Source organism: Vitis vinifera, chromosome 19 (genome assembly GCF_030704535.1).
Source record: "Vitis vinifera cultivar Pinot Noir 40024 chromosome 19, ASM3070453v1".
Taxonomy (NCBI): domain Eukaryota; kingdom Viridiplantae; phylum Streptophyta; class Magnoliopsida; order Vitales; family Vitaceae; genus Vitis; species Vitis vinifera.
In genome coordinates, this window is record NC_081823.1 from 2949528 (window position 1) to 2964023 (window position 14496).

The following is a 14496-nucleotide window of genomic DNA, read 5'->3' on the forward strand; positions in this document are numbered from 1 at the left end:
TACGAAATATCTAATATCTAAAATATGGAATATATGAGTTATATACCATTCATAAAAATTTTTAAATTTCAAGGAAATAGAAGTTTTAGATAACATTTCCACTATAGCCAAAACCATTCCTATTTCTAATTTCTTTTGAATTTTAAGTACTAAAAAATAATGGGTTTTAGAATTTGGATTTACATCTAACATATATAAATGAAGGATATACAAATTACAAAAAAGCATAAAATTTTACAAAATTTAAATTTGTTACACATATCATGCTACTAATAAAATACTAGGAATGAGCTCCTAGGTAGTTAGATTTGTTTATTGTGAAATACACTTGGTACAACAAAATATGTAAGAGATGAGACACAAGTCGGAGAGTCGTGACTATGATTTGGAAGATTTCTCATGGTCTGCTCACAATTACAAACACCAAGAAATCCTCGTGGATCTTGTCACACATGCAGACTGCAGACTCATCATTTTATCATAATTAAATACAAGCAAAATGGTCTTGCTTTTTGCCTTACAAGTAGGCACCATTATTACATGGGCGGGCCCTGGCTGGCATTTGGCAAATAGTTTTCCACTGTCCCACCCACTCCACCTCATGACGGCTTTTGGTAGTGGAGGAGGCCCGCAATCCCATTCTACTATCTCTCGATTTGCATGATTGAAAGAAAAAAACACCACAAATATGAAAATATGATAAAATAGAAAGGCATGGATCAACGAAAGCGGCGAGAATCTCTGTACATATGATAGTGGCCGGCCATTATGGTGGGGCTGGTGCTTGTAACGTGGCTAGAAGTTTTCCTTGTGGAAATCAAATTGGGTGGAGGTCTCGTGCGAGAAACCTAAAGCCAGCTCGCGTAGCTGTTTGGTAGGTCCCGGTGGTCCGCAGTAGAACACTCCTGCATGCGTGTGGGAAAGCACCATTCCTCAGCTTTTAAATATTTACAGCCATCATCATCAACAAAACAAAACGCAAAACGCAAAAGCAAAAGCAAAAGCAAATGCCTCTTCTTTCTTTCCTGCTTTCTTTCTTTTGTAATGAAATGACAAGGGTGAGAAAAAGTAAGCAAACCAAACCCAGCTTCCATGTCCACATGAACTGTGAAGTGAAGGACAGCCTTATCCCAAATGCATTTGATATATCTATATCTATATATAAAGGAAAAGGTTTGTTTTCATACACAAATGTGTAGAAAAAACATACTAGAAAGTTAATAAAATTTTAGTTTCACAAATCAACATTAAAATATAATATTTGAATTATTAAAGCAATACTTAAAAAATTCACATATCAAAAGTACTAGCTTTGGTCCAATTAAGTACTTTTTTTTAACGGAATAGATAATGTCTTTATATTTTATTGGTGAGCATATTAAATTTGAATTATTTTTAGAAGGTTCTATTTGATGGGAATTTTATTTTTTAAACGAGTCGTAATAGAAATATACTCTTCCAAAAAAAGAAAGAGCATGAAGCTGAACTCACCAACGTTCGTATGAGGGTTTTTGCGAGCAATGTACTTAAAAACGCTGCGCCAATTGGGCTTGCCGAAGTGGGACTTGACACGGGTACCAGAGACAACGTCATAGCCCTTCTTGGCGTGATTGAGGTCTTGGATCATGGCAATTAATGCAGAGCGGGCATCACCCTCTTCATGCACACTGGTGCAGTGGTTGTGCAGCTCTATCACCTCATTATGGTCCAATTCAGCCACCTCGTCCATCACCCCTTCGAACCAGTGGAAAGAGTCCTGCTCCCTCGTCATCCAATAGAAGTATGCCCTCCTAGTCTTAAATTCATTGTCATACTTCCCTCCTGCTCCATTCCCCCCCTCCATATCAGCATTCTCTTCTTCCTCCATCTCCTTAATATTATGCAAAATGTCCTTCACAATGCTGATCATCGGGGTCGCCCCGATCCCTAGCCCCACCAGCATAACCACCTCATAATTTTTGTACTCTTGCGCTGGTGCCCCATATGGACCGTCAATCAACACTTTCGGAAAACTGTCCATTATCATCAGTGTCACCATTTACATTAAAGCATATTCTAAAATCATTATCTTTGTTTAAAACAAGAGAAAATATATCCAAATCCAACTGTGTGAGGTTGTTTGATATATATCGAAATCAGTATCTATGTATCATGCGGAAGTGGACCTTGAGTGTAAAAGCACAGCCAAAGTAAACAATTGGCCAGCTGTTATGATGGCGAAAAAGGTAGAAAAGAAAAAAGAAAAAAGAAGACCAACTTTGAAAGGGTGCAAAGACCAAGTGCTTCCCCTTTGCCAACAGCATGAACTATTATGTCTTAAGGGTTCTGGTCATTTTGCAATCATGATTGAATCCAGGTTAGATTCAATGGAATTCTTTGTGCGGAAAATTATTTACAATTCCGTGATTCCAAGTTAAAATGACTTACTTTGGGCGGTTTTCTCCTTCCGAGTAACCCCCTTTCCCGCTAGGTGATGCCTGCAACACATGAAAAACAAACCAAGGAAAGGCTAAGTACTGCATACAAGAAGCACCACTGACAAGCATTTGAGATTTATAAGTTTCATATAGCTCATGAAATGAAGAGGGAAAAGTGCCATTCAAAGTCAGTTAAGATTTGTAACTTATTTATTTCTAGGAAATTAAGTTTCATAGATCATTTCTCAGGAGACACACCTCTGAGAACACCTTTTTGATTTGCCTAGTCCAATCACCAACAGCTTGAATATGGACACTCAGATAGTCGTCTCTGGGGGCTGAAGTAATTGAGAATGGGTGCCTGTTGATATGTAAACCAACCATTAATGCAAATACATGTAGTAGTGATGATGTTTCAAGCATTATACACATATATATGTGCCTGCGTACCATTCAAAGGGAGAAACAGCAGGACAGTTGACAAACATGTATTGCCCACTCCTGTATTCGAAGTCTTTATCAGGCTTTTGCATGTGAAGCGCCAACACACCCCGACGACCAGGGTAATCAACCGCCTTCAGTATAGTAAACAAAATGTATACTTAGATACAATAGTTTTTAGAAAGCCGATGTTTGTAGAAATAAAGTCCGTTTGAAAAATTGAAATATTTTTAACTTGTATAATTAGAAAACCTCTATTTTTTTTTTTTCTATTTCCAATGGTTGTCAAAGGGAAGGTTTTTTTGCCAGAGAGGGTCTAAGTTGTTTACCTTTACTATCCAAACAGGCTGAATGCTGGATCTGAATGCTCTTGTCAATCTTTCCAAGGCATAAAGCACAACAGGAACTGCCAAGTACATCCAAGTCTGCCGGGCCATAAGAGGCCGGTGGTTAAAGGTTCATACCAAACACATAATTCAAACCAGAGAGCAAAAGTTGTTGGAGAATGGGTACTTACTGTTTTCTGGTACCATTCCTTACTCAGGTAAAGATATAAGCCATGGACAACAAGCAGAGCATAGACGATTACAAAAAGGTGGTGGGAGTACCAGAAGGCGTTGAAACCAGTTAGCTTTCCACGCCTCAACCATGGAGTTGCTAGTGTGAAGGCTATTACCATCAACACCACCATTAAAATCCCCGTCACTCCTTCCACTCCCTTAACCAATTCCCAGTACGAGGGTTGTTCCTTAAAGTAGGGCTCCAAGAGAGCAAATCTGTCACTACTCGCGTGAATAAGGCGAGGGAAATCACAAGCCATATGATAAACTACATGTATTCCGGTTCCTACTGCAACTCCCACGGCCACCACCTAAACAGATACATACCACCATTATTTAGTTTTAATCTTTCAGATGATCATACAGATATGAAGAGAAATAAGTATCGTTACCATGTGGAAATTGAGGTTGTCATCAAAGGGAACAATAACGCTTAATTTCGTCTTGTTCCTGAGCCAGGTCATGGTGTTCCGGCAGACTGGGAGTAAAATCAGTGCCATGTTCAATTTCAGTGTCTCGGCCGCACCCTTGGCCATGCAAACACAATGGCCCATTACCTGATATGCAGCTCTGTTTCGATACTGCACAAACTTGTATGCAAATAATCCCAACATAACTCCAACCCACAGAGCTATAATCCAAACTCTCCGCCAGTTGTCCTTTAAAAGGTACTTGGTGCCCTGACAGCATCTTATTAATGGGTTGTTCTCCAGTGCCGGGCGCCTCAGTTGCTCACTCAGCAATTGGCTAAGGTTTTTGCTATCTCCCCTTGTAGTTTGCTTTGAAGCTTCCAATAGAACCATCTCCAGTTTGTGTACCTGCTCTCCAGACTCCCCATAATTAAGAGGATTCTACATTCAAATAGTACAAGAATTACTTTATCATGTTAAATACTTGCCTGAACGTATCCTACATTCTTTGGATCTAACGCTTCCATGATCAGTGCTGCATATTCGTCAGCTTGTTTCTGGATATTAGAGAGATTGTTGGTAGAAGCACTGAGAGTGATGATCTGCAAATATAAACTATTATTAATCCAATTTTAATCACTTGCTAATATGGATTAGTTTTGGGTTGATTAGTCCAAATCAATTTGTGGTCTCTACCTCTTTGACTTCCTCTTCTGTGATTCTACCGTCGGCGTCTTTATCCACCCTGCGTTTGTTTGTTCTGGTTAATTTTATACACACAGACAAGATGGAAGAGATGTTAAATTGTCGAGAAAATTACTTACATGTCAAAGAAAGTTTGAAGCCTAGAATAGAAGCTCTCATCGGAGATCTGATCCCAGAACTGTTTGAGCTGAGCTTTATTAATTGAGTCATCCTTGATTTCCCACCTCCGAGCCAGTGCGTCGAATAGCTTTCCTCCAAACTCATTTGACTCCTGGCCCATCCCTGCCATCACAATAAGCAACTTCCTTATCATGGTTTAACTCGGCTAGACTTAATTAACACACATATATATATATATAAAGAGATAGAATCCAACCTATGCATTCAGCGAAGCGTGAACGAGGAAGCAAGCCATTGGTGGAATCAGTGAGCTGTTGGAAGCTCTTCTCAACGTCAGGCCACCCAGCAGAACCATCCGTCTGCCTGATAAACTTGAGCCCAGTCAAAGCATGGAGTGCTGCCGAGTTGGGGGGCTCGTAGCGACTTGAAGGAGTGCTTTTCCAGGAGGTGAGGCTCTTGAGTTCATCAGAAACACTCCTGATTCGCGCTGAAGCGCCTCGTACTAGAGCTCGGAAGGAGAATCTATTCTCCTCACCTTCCGCATGCAAAGCCGACTGGGCGTCTTCACCAGTGGTCTTAACGCCGTGAACCGCGTCCGAGTCGTCAGGGACGTCGAGCTTGATGTCGTCAGATACATGATCATCAGTTTTCATTTTCTGCACCTCCATGGACAAAGACGATGACAGATAAACAGACAGCAAAAGAAAGGCCAATTATTGTAGAGCTTCCAGCTCTTTCTCTTCTTTCATGTAAAATAAAGCTCTGCCACTATTTCTATATATGGCAAGAGAAAAGCAAGGTATGATGATCAAACTGGTATGTCATCTCTGCCATTATTGCAGACATCATCCCAAATTATCTTATACTTTTATCTTATATTTTAATTCCTTCCCAAATCACCCTTCATCACGCAAAATATCATCTTATACCAATATTATGATTCACGTGCAAATTTTTTATTTTTTTATTTTTACTTTATTAGATGAATGACTCGGGAGTTGGGGCCTCTCATTGGCTTCGCAGGAATCTTTCTCACTGGCATCTTAGAATTGATCGTTGATAATTGCTCTGGTCTTTAATTACTATTATTACGGGGTGCAGCGTGAAACATGCATACGACTTCATTGAAAAAAAAAATTCAGGAAAAAAAAAAAAAGAAAGTAAGACAGCTTCCCAGCATTATCCTAATTGATTAATGGAAGACTATAAAGTCTTAGTTTATTTCATTTATTTTTATTTTTTTCATTGCAAAAGAAGCTTCAATGATTTTCCTTTTTCCTTTTACATTAATCCATTAATTAATACCATTAACAAGTAAATTTGGGCCGCAGCCCGACCCAAGCTTGAATACTCGGATGGATCGTTTCAGGTTGGAGAGATGAAATAATCCTTGTATTTATAAATTTATCTCTTCTCATTATTTAAATGATAGCCTATTTTTTATATAAATATCATTAATTATTTCAAGTATTTACACGTATATTTTAAAAGAAATGATTATTTTTATAAGAAAAAATGATGATATTTTTGTCAAAATAAGATAAAAAAAAATTTAGGTTTTAAATTACTCTTTTTTTATTATTATTATTTGGATGTCACCCACCGATAAGTGTTGAGTTTTATTTTAACACATTGTCCATCCATTTTAATACTTCATTTGGTTACAAGTTATCGTTATAAAGTTCAGGATTACAATATTATATTAAAAGCATATATATCATTAACAATTTAATTTTATTTTCTTTTATAGCTTAGTTATATCTTTTTTTTAAAAAAAAAATTCTTTGTCAACTCCACCCTTTTTACCCATCTAATGTACCATTATCTATTTAATTTAATTTTTTAGTTTTCTTATATTACTTTTCATTTTTTTTCCCATGTATAAGTCATCTCTTACTTTAAATTCAATTTTAAAAATTAGTATAAACTTTTATAAGTGTATAAATCTTTTGATCATTGTGGAACTACAAAAGTTTAAAAATAAAATTAATATATTTATCTTCAAATAGACATTTTAATAAACGATTTTCTATTTAAAAATAAAAAATAATTGGTGTGAGAAAAACTAGGATGAGATAGAATTAGAAAATGAAAGAAAAATAGATAAGCATGGACACCAAACCAATTTTATAATTTTTTATTTTTAATTATTTAACATTTGTAAGAAAATAGTAAAACACAAGAATTTAAAATTTATAAGAAAATGGTAAAACATGAAGAAAAAATATTAACATAAAAAAAATTAGAAAAATGAAACTAAAAATAAAAATAAAAAGGTTGAATGCCCACATGTGAAGTGAGTTATATATATCACAATTTGTAACCCACTTATGGGTGTAACATATGTCATCATAGTGTCCAACCATCGTATTATCCTACTTAGTTACGAACTCTCGTTAGAAAGCTCGACGAATAGTTACATTGTTATCCCTCATAATAAAGGTATAAATTGATTGAGTATTTATTGATGTGGTATTATTCTCTATTTAATTTAAATTTTCTTTTATATTCGTTTGATTTATTTAATTTTAATTTTCTTTTGATAAATAATTTTAATTTTAATTTTAATTATTTATAAAAAAAATTAAATATTTTAAATTTATTTAATCTTAATATAATAAAGAAAAATAAGTAAAATGAGTCAAAAAAAGTATATAAAAATAATTTATTAAGTTTAAACTTTTTTTTTTATTTTCCTTCATTTTTTATTTCTTTATACTTTTTTTTTCCTAAACATTTTCCCTTAAATTTTCTAACAACCAAACATAGTCTTTTAAAGAATTCATACTTTATCATAGTGGATAATAATGAAAACTCTTTGTAGAGCTTCCCAACCAAATCTTGTAATGTAATGGACCAAACATGTAGATGGATCTAACGTATTATGATATTTGGATATCAAATCATATTTAACAACATATATTAAAATTTTGTCGAAGCCACGACTCAACAAACTCAGGTATCATTTTGGTGTTATTTGGATACATTTCTTGTTTTCTATTTTTAAAAATAAAAAATAATAATATATTTTATATAATACATTTGAACTCCGATGTGAGATTTATTTTTTTTAAAAACAACGACTTTTAAAAATTATTTAATTTTTTACGAAATTTTTGCCAACTTAAACATATGTTAATATAAAATCTAATTTTGAACGAAAAATTTTAATAAATGTAAAATTCTTTAATTTAACTAATTTTCAAAAACAATATGAAGTACTATTGAAAAATAAAACGACTCAAAGTTTGATAGTTTATTATAAAATCATTATTCTATGAGTTAAAAAAGTTTGTACTTTTTCTTATCAAAATAAATTCGATTGAATAATTTAAATTTTATGAATAAAAAATAAAGATTTATATCACCGGTGATTTGAATTTATAAATAGAAAATTAGTTCACTAAAATCGCTTTTAAGGATAAACATATTATTTTTTTAATCTTCAACTTAAGTAAACAAAAAAATGAAATTAAATGGATAATTATACATTAATTTTGTATCTCCTTTTATCATCCCGCATCTACAAATACTTAATGAATTTATATGTTTATTACAATGGATAAGAATGAAATTGTTCGACGAGCTTCCTAAAAAGAGCTTGTAACCAAGTGGAGCAATAAGGTGATTAGACTTTTGTGATAGACCTATCACACCATAAGTGGGTCACAAAGTATTGTGATATGGATACAAGTTGCAATCCATGTGGACAAATCTTTTATTATTTAATTATTTATTTATTTCCAAATCAATAAGATATAACTAAAAAAATATTCTCAACACTTTCAACAAAGAAAAATTATAATTAATAAAAATTACACGTGTGGACATCTAACCTTCTATTATTTTTTATTTATCTTGAAATCAACAAGATGTAACCAAAAAAATTCTTAGGACTTTTAGAATAATGACTTTTAATTTTTTTTTAAAAAATTGTGATATTGAAAATTTTTTACTACCTCAAACATATGATTTTGAATGAAATAAATTTAATAAATGTAAAATTCTTTAATGTACTTAATTTTCAAAAAAAAAAATTTGAAGTACTATTGAAAAATAAAAGGCATTGAGTACTTCATGGTGAAATTTGATAATTTACATAATCATTATTCTATTAATGCTCTTTAAAATTTTAAAAGTTTATGCCATTGATATATTTTTAGAATAAACTCAATCAAATAATTTTAATTTTATAAATAAAAAATAAAAATTTATCTTAGCGTTGAATAAAGTATCTCTTTCAAGGATAAACATATTATTTTTATGTGTCAACTCTTATACTTATCTATATCCATACTTGTCTATTTTCTTTCTTTTTCTAATCCTATCTAATCTTGCTTTTTTTTAAAAAAAATTTCTTGATTAATGAAAGCAAAATGTTTTTTTTTTATTTTAAATTGGGGTGTAGGGAGGGGTGCATGTGCCCCATCTGGATACCATGGTGGCTCCATCATACTTATACGAAATCGCTTCTATTAAAGTTTGATAAATTATATAATTATTGTTTTTATTATTTAAATAAGTAATTAGTGTTCATTTTTAAATTAAGTTTCAAGATTTTTGAGTTTGTACTTTTTCTTATTAAATACAATCAATGGATGTTGGGCATGCGAACATCAAGTATGGAATACAATCATTGTGTTCATCCATTCTATGTCATTCAATGTAGTTCAATTTTATTAATTTATGCATCAATTTTTGTATTTGTGATCAACCATCATATTCCTTTATGTTATACTTTGCATTGTATATTGTTCTCAATGTGTTATAATTTAACTCATCTTTTTGCTTCAAACTATTCAATAGCTCTTTCAATTTAATGTTACCTTTTGATATTTCAGGATATTGTGTGTCATTATGATTATTTTTTTCACATTTAACAATCAGCATTCAATCATCAGTTGTTTGCTTCACACCATTAAAAGTAAATGGACACTTTATTTTTACTCTCATTTTCAATATTAGTTTTCAATAAACCTCCATATACTCCACTTATTTCACAAGTAAAAATAATTCTAGGTTTTTGTCCACGAGGTCCCTTCAAATCTTCCTTAACAATTATAATAACCATTTCATTCCTTTTACTAGTTTATCGTTCTCATTTGATCAATGCCTCCTCAATACGATGAATGATATCCAGTATGAACACAATTGTACAATCTATCATTACCATAGCTTCTATGCATCATCCTCTATTAAAATTTTAATTTAATTAACTTTTTAATAATAAATGTTGTTTGACAATATAGAGTCGAATATTCTCATAGATGTCCAACACTGTACAACTAGACATTATTAAGATGTCCGAAAGTATAACCAAACATTATTAAGATGTTCGAAAGTATAACCAGACATTATTAAGATATCGAAAGTATACGATCGAACACCCTTAAGAATGTCTGGAGGAATAAGATTGGATAACTATAAAATATTTGTGGCTCCTTTTTTTAACCTAAAAAAAATGTGATAAAAAATACACAAAAAAAAAGTATAAAAACAATACTAGTGTACTTGCAACATCATTGGATATGATTATTTGATTATTCATCGGTGAGAAATACAACTCTCTTGCTAAATTTGATTTGAGTTATGGAGATATTAGAAAATAAAGAATGGAAGAATAAGGAATGGAAAATATTTGTATTTTGTGCTAAAGGGGTACTTTGGGGATTTCACTAAAGGCATTTATGTCTTAAAATTTTAATTAAATGATGGATGCAAAGAGAGTTTAAGTAGATGCATTTATAAAGTCCTTATTTTTATTTTAGTAGCTAAAAATGAGACCATTTGTCGAACTTTAAGAGAGTGGGTAATCAAGTGGGGCAGTAAGATGGTTGGCCATTGGGATAGACGTATCACACCCAAAGGTGAGTCACAAAGTATGTAACATTTGAATATAATTCACTATACATGTGGACATCCAACCTTCTATTTATTTTTCTTTTCTTAAATCAACAATATATAACAAATATTTTAATATATATAAGTCCAAGTTTTTGTTTTTGTTTTTTTAACTCAATGGTTATGAAGATATATTAGAATTTTATTGAAGCCATGACTTATCAAAGCGTAGGAATTATTTAGGTGTTAGATTTATTTTAGCATTGATTAATATATCTTTTTCAAGGACAAACACATAATTTTAATTTTTTTTTTTAACTCTGGTAATCAATTAAAAGATTTTTATTATTTTATAGTTATAAGCGTTTGTAATAATTTTCAAAATCAACATCCCATATCAATAAATTCGTGAAAATTTTATATTTTTATTATAGCGGACAATAACAAGATGGTTTGCCGAGCTACCTAACGAAAACTTGTAACCAAGTGGGATAATAAAGTGGTTAAACACTATGATAGACCTATAACATCTATAAATGGGCCACAAATTGTGATATGAACACAATTCACTATACATGTGGACATCCAATCTTTTGTATTTTTTCTTATACTTTCATATTTTCTTTTAAAATTTAAATAAATTAAAATAAAAACAGAAAAATAATTTTACTATTTTCTTTTAAATTTTATATAAATATAATAAAATAAAATAATAATTTATAAAAATCTATTTAATATCTATACTTATCTATTCCTTTGTGTCTAATTCTATCTAATCTTGTTTTTCTCCTCAAAATTTTCTTATATTTTACATAAACTAGAAACAAATAGATAATTTATAAAATCCCTCTAGTATTAATACTTATCTATTTTCTCTCTATTATAATTCTATCTAATCTTGTTTTTCTCGGATTTGTTTCTTAGGTGAGATAAACTTGTGATTTTTCTTTTATTTTTAAAAATCCTTAATCAATGAAAGAATTTTATTCCTTTTTTATTTTAAAATTTAGTTTGAAGCTAGATGAGTCTACACTTTTTATTTTTAAAAACATATACAATTAAATTATAAAAGAAATATGAAATTAAATTGATAATGATACATTAGCTTTGTGTTTCCCTTTATCATCCCACATCGACAAATACTCGAAGAATTTACGCCTTTATTATAGGGGATAATAATGGAACCACTTGTTGAGCTTCACGACGAAAGCATGTAACCAAGTGGGGGCAATAAGGTGGTTGAACACGTGGTAGACCTATATTACACCCTAAGTGGCTACAAAGTATTGTGATATTTGGATACATTTAGCTACACATATGAACAACCAACCTTTTGTTTTTTACCCAAAAATTTTATCTTTTATTATTTTCTTTTAAATTTTAAATAAATTTAAAATAAAAGCAAACAAATAATTTATAAAATCTATTTAATATCCATACCTATCTATTTATTTCTTTTTATTTTTTTCTAATTCTATCTATTTCTCCCCCAATTTTTTCTTATATTTTACTATTTTCTTTTCCCCCCAAAATTTTTATATTTTATTATTTTTTTAATTTTTAAATAAATTTAAAATTAAAAAAAAAACAAATATTTAATGTCCATACCTATCTATTTCCTTTTTTTTCCCCTCTAAGTCTATCTATTTCTCCCCCAAAATTTTCTTATATTTTATTATTTTCTTTTAAATTTTAAATAAAACAAAAATAATTTATAAAATCAATTTTATATTCATACTTGTCTATTTTCTTTCTTTTTCTAATCTATCTAACCATGTTTTTCTCACACGGATTATTTTTTAGGTGAGACAAACATGTGATTTTGCTTTTTATTTTTTAAAATTCTTAATTATTGAAAGAAATTTTTAAAAAAAAAATCGGGGTGTGGGAGGGGTGCATGTGCCCCCTATACCATGATGGCTCCTCATTACGTATTTAAAATCAATTCTAGCAAAGTTTGATAAGTTATATAATTATTACTTATTATTTATCTTTAAGAGTAAAACAAAGATAATAAGTAATTAGTATTTATTTTTAAATTAAAGTGTTTGGTAAAATTTAATACTTATTATTTAATAATTTTAATTAATTTTAAATTAAATTATTCTTAAACTATTGACTTAAAACTTATCACTTAATTTTTATTTTAAACATTAAAGTTATTGAATAAAATTAATTTAAAATTTATTATAAATTATCATATTGATATATTTATCCCCACAAATTATAATTAGAATAAATGAGTTCAAATAATAATGAAGGTCGTAGAGTAGCAAAAAGGATCGTAAAAGTAATTAAGATAAATGCGGGTAAAAATGTAAAATAAAGATGTTGACTTAAGAATAATTTAATTTTTCCTTATTTGTTACTTAAAGTTATTTTTTACTTTAAATCATACTATTAAGTTATTTTATTAATTATATTTAATTTATTTAATAACTTAAATTAAGTTATTAAGTGACTTTAAGTTATTAAGTTAGTTTACCAAACACTCACATCACGATCGTTACGAAATCTAAATTGAAATCTAAATTGTTTGATGGGGTACAAAAACAAATTTAATGATTCGGTTATAGAGTTATATACATATATGAAAAAGAAATTGTCCCAAATTTCATATTAATTTACCAATAACAAATTAACATAAATTTCATATTAATTAACAAAGCTCAAATATAAGGCTCACACAAATAAATATAAATGCTCAAACTCAATTTTAACAATAATTATTATTAAAATCAAATCAAGGAAAAAAAAAAGGAAAAAATAGTGGTAATAATAATAATAATAATAATAATAATAATAATAATAATAATAATAATAATGGAAAATGAGTGTGATGGAAAAGTGAGGAAATGAGAGAAAAGATGAGAGGTTGTTGAGTGGCGGCTGGCTGGTGACCCTACAGGCATCTACAGGCAAATAGTGAGGTTGTCAGTTTTTTGGGAAACAAAATAAAATAAAATAAAAATAAAAAATTGAATGGGAAGAAGAAAATGAGAGAAAATGGGGATGGAGGGACACCGAAAAAGGCGACAAAAATGGGTATTGGGGTGGAGAGTTGCAGGGAAAAGAAAAAAAAAATTGAAGAAAAAAATGGGTACCAGCCTGTGTGGGATAAGAAAAAGAAAAAAATTGGGAGAAAAGATGGGCTACTAATTGGGAATGCCAGTCGTGGAAAGAAGATTGGGGGCCAACCCACCTTGGGAATTGGAAGCAAAAAAACTATATAAAAAAAATCTGAGGAGAGAGAAAAGATAAGAGAGAAGAGAGGAGAGATGGGGGACGTGGCGTGGGAGGTATGGGTAGGTGAGAGTAGGTGGAGGAACGAGGGGAGAGGGAAGAAAGGGAATAGGAAGAAAATAGGAAGAGAGAGGAGAGGAGAGAGAAAAGAAAAAAATGAAGAAAGTAAAATAATAATAATAATAAATAAATAAAAATAAAACAATATACAAATTTTTTAAAAAAAAAATAAAAATTAAATGGTGAGTGAGTAAAAAAAATATCACATGTAATTGAGATTTAAAATTTAAGGATAAAATTGGGTCAAAATTAAAGGAAAAAAAAAATTGAGAAAAATTTTGGAGTCTATAATTATACTTTATATTGTATATTGTCCTCAATGTGCTATAATTTAACTCATTCTTTTGCTTCAAACTATTCAATATCTCTTTCAGTTTAATATTACTTTTCGATATTTGAACTAACATATTTATTTCCTCTTCACTTGAACAATTAGCAAAAAAATGTCTTTTAAGATATTGTGTGCCATTATAATTATTTTTTCCACATTTATCAATCAACATTCAATCATCATAAGTTGTTTGCTTCACACCCTTACGAGTAAATGGACACTTTATTTTTACTCTCATTTTCAATATTAGTTTTCAATAAACCTCTATATACTCCACATCTTTCACAAGTAAAAATAATTCTAGGCTTTTGTTCATGAGGTCCCCTCATATCTCTTAACAATTATAATAACCATTCAATTCCTTTTAC

The 14496-nt window shown here is 30.3% G+C and overlaps 1 protein-coding gene across 1 annotated transcript; it reads right to left on the reverse strand.

Annotated features, from left to right (window-relative positions):
• Positions 1-270: 270 nt before the first annotated feature.
• LOC100252158 (respiratory burst oxidase homolog protein C) lies at positions 271-5420 on the reverse strand. The gene is made up of 12 exons (XM_010645899.3): positions 4910-5420; positions 4653-4815; positions 4525-4573; positions 4317-4430; positions 3811-4236; positions 3376-3729; positions 3188-3283; positions 2868-2992; positions 2676-2778; positions 2428-2477; positions 1492-2012; positions 271-905 (listed from the first exon to the last, which is right to left on the reverse strand). The coding sequence occupies exons 1-12, from the start codon at positions 5319-5321 to the stop codon at positions 796-798; spliced, it is 2523 nt and encodes an 840-aa protein (XP_010644201.1). The 5' UTR covers positions 5322-5420; the 3' UTR covers positions 271-795.
• Positions 5421-14496: the final 9076 nt, after the last annotated feature.

Excerpts from the sequence above, each read along its gene's own strand:
- LOC100252158 (XM_010645899.3), bottom strand. The coding sequence starts at position 5,321 with ATGGAGGTGCAGAAAATGAAAACTGATGATCATGTATCTGACGACATC. Across the intron at positions 3,730-3,810 it reads ACAACCTCAATTTCCACATG|GTGGTGGCCGTGGGAGTTGC; the intron begins GTAACGATACTT and ends GTATCTGTTTAG. Across the intron at positions 2,779-2,867 it reads GCTGTTTCTCCCTTTGAATG|GCACCCATTCTCAATTACTT; the intron begins GTACGCAGGCAC and ends ACATATCAACAG.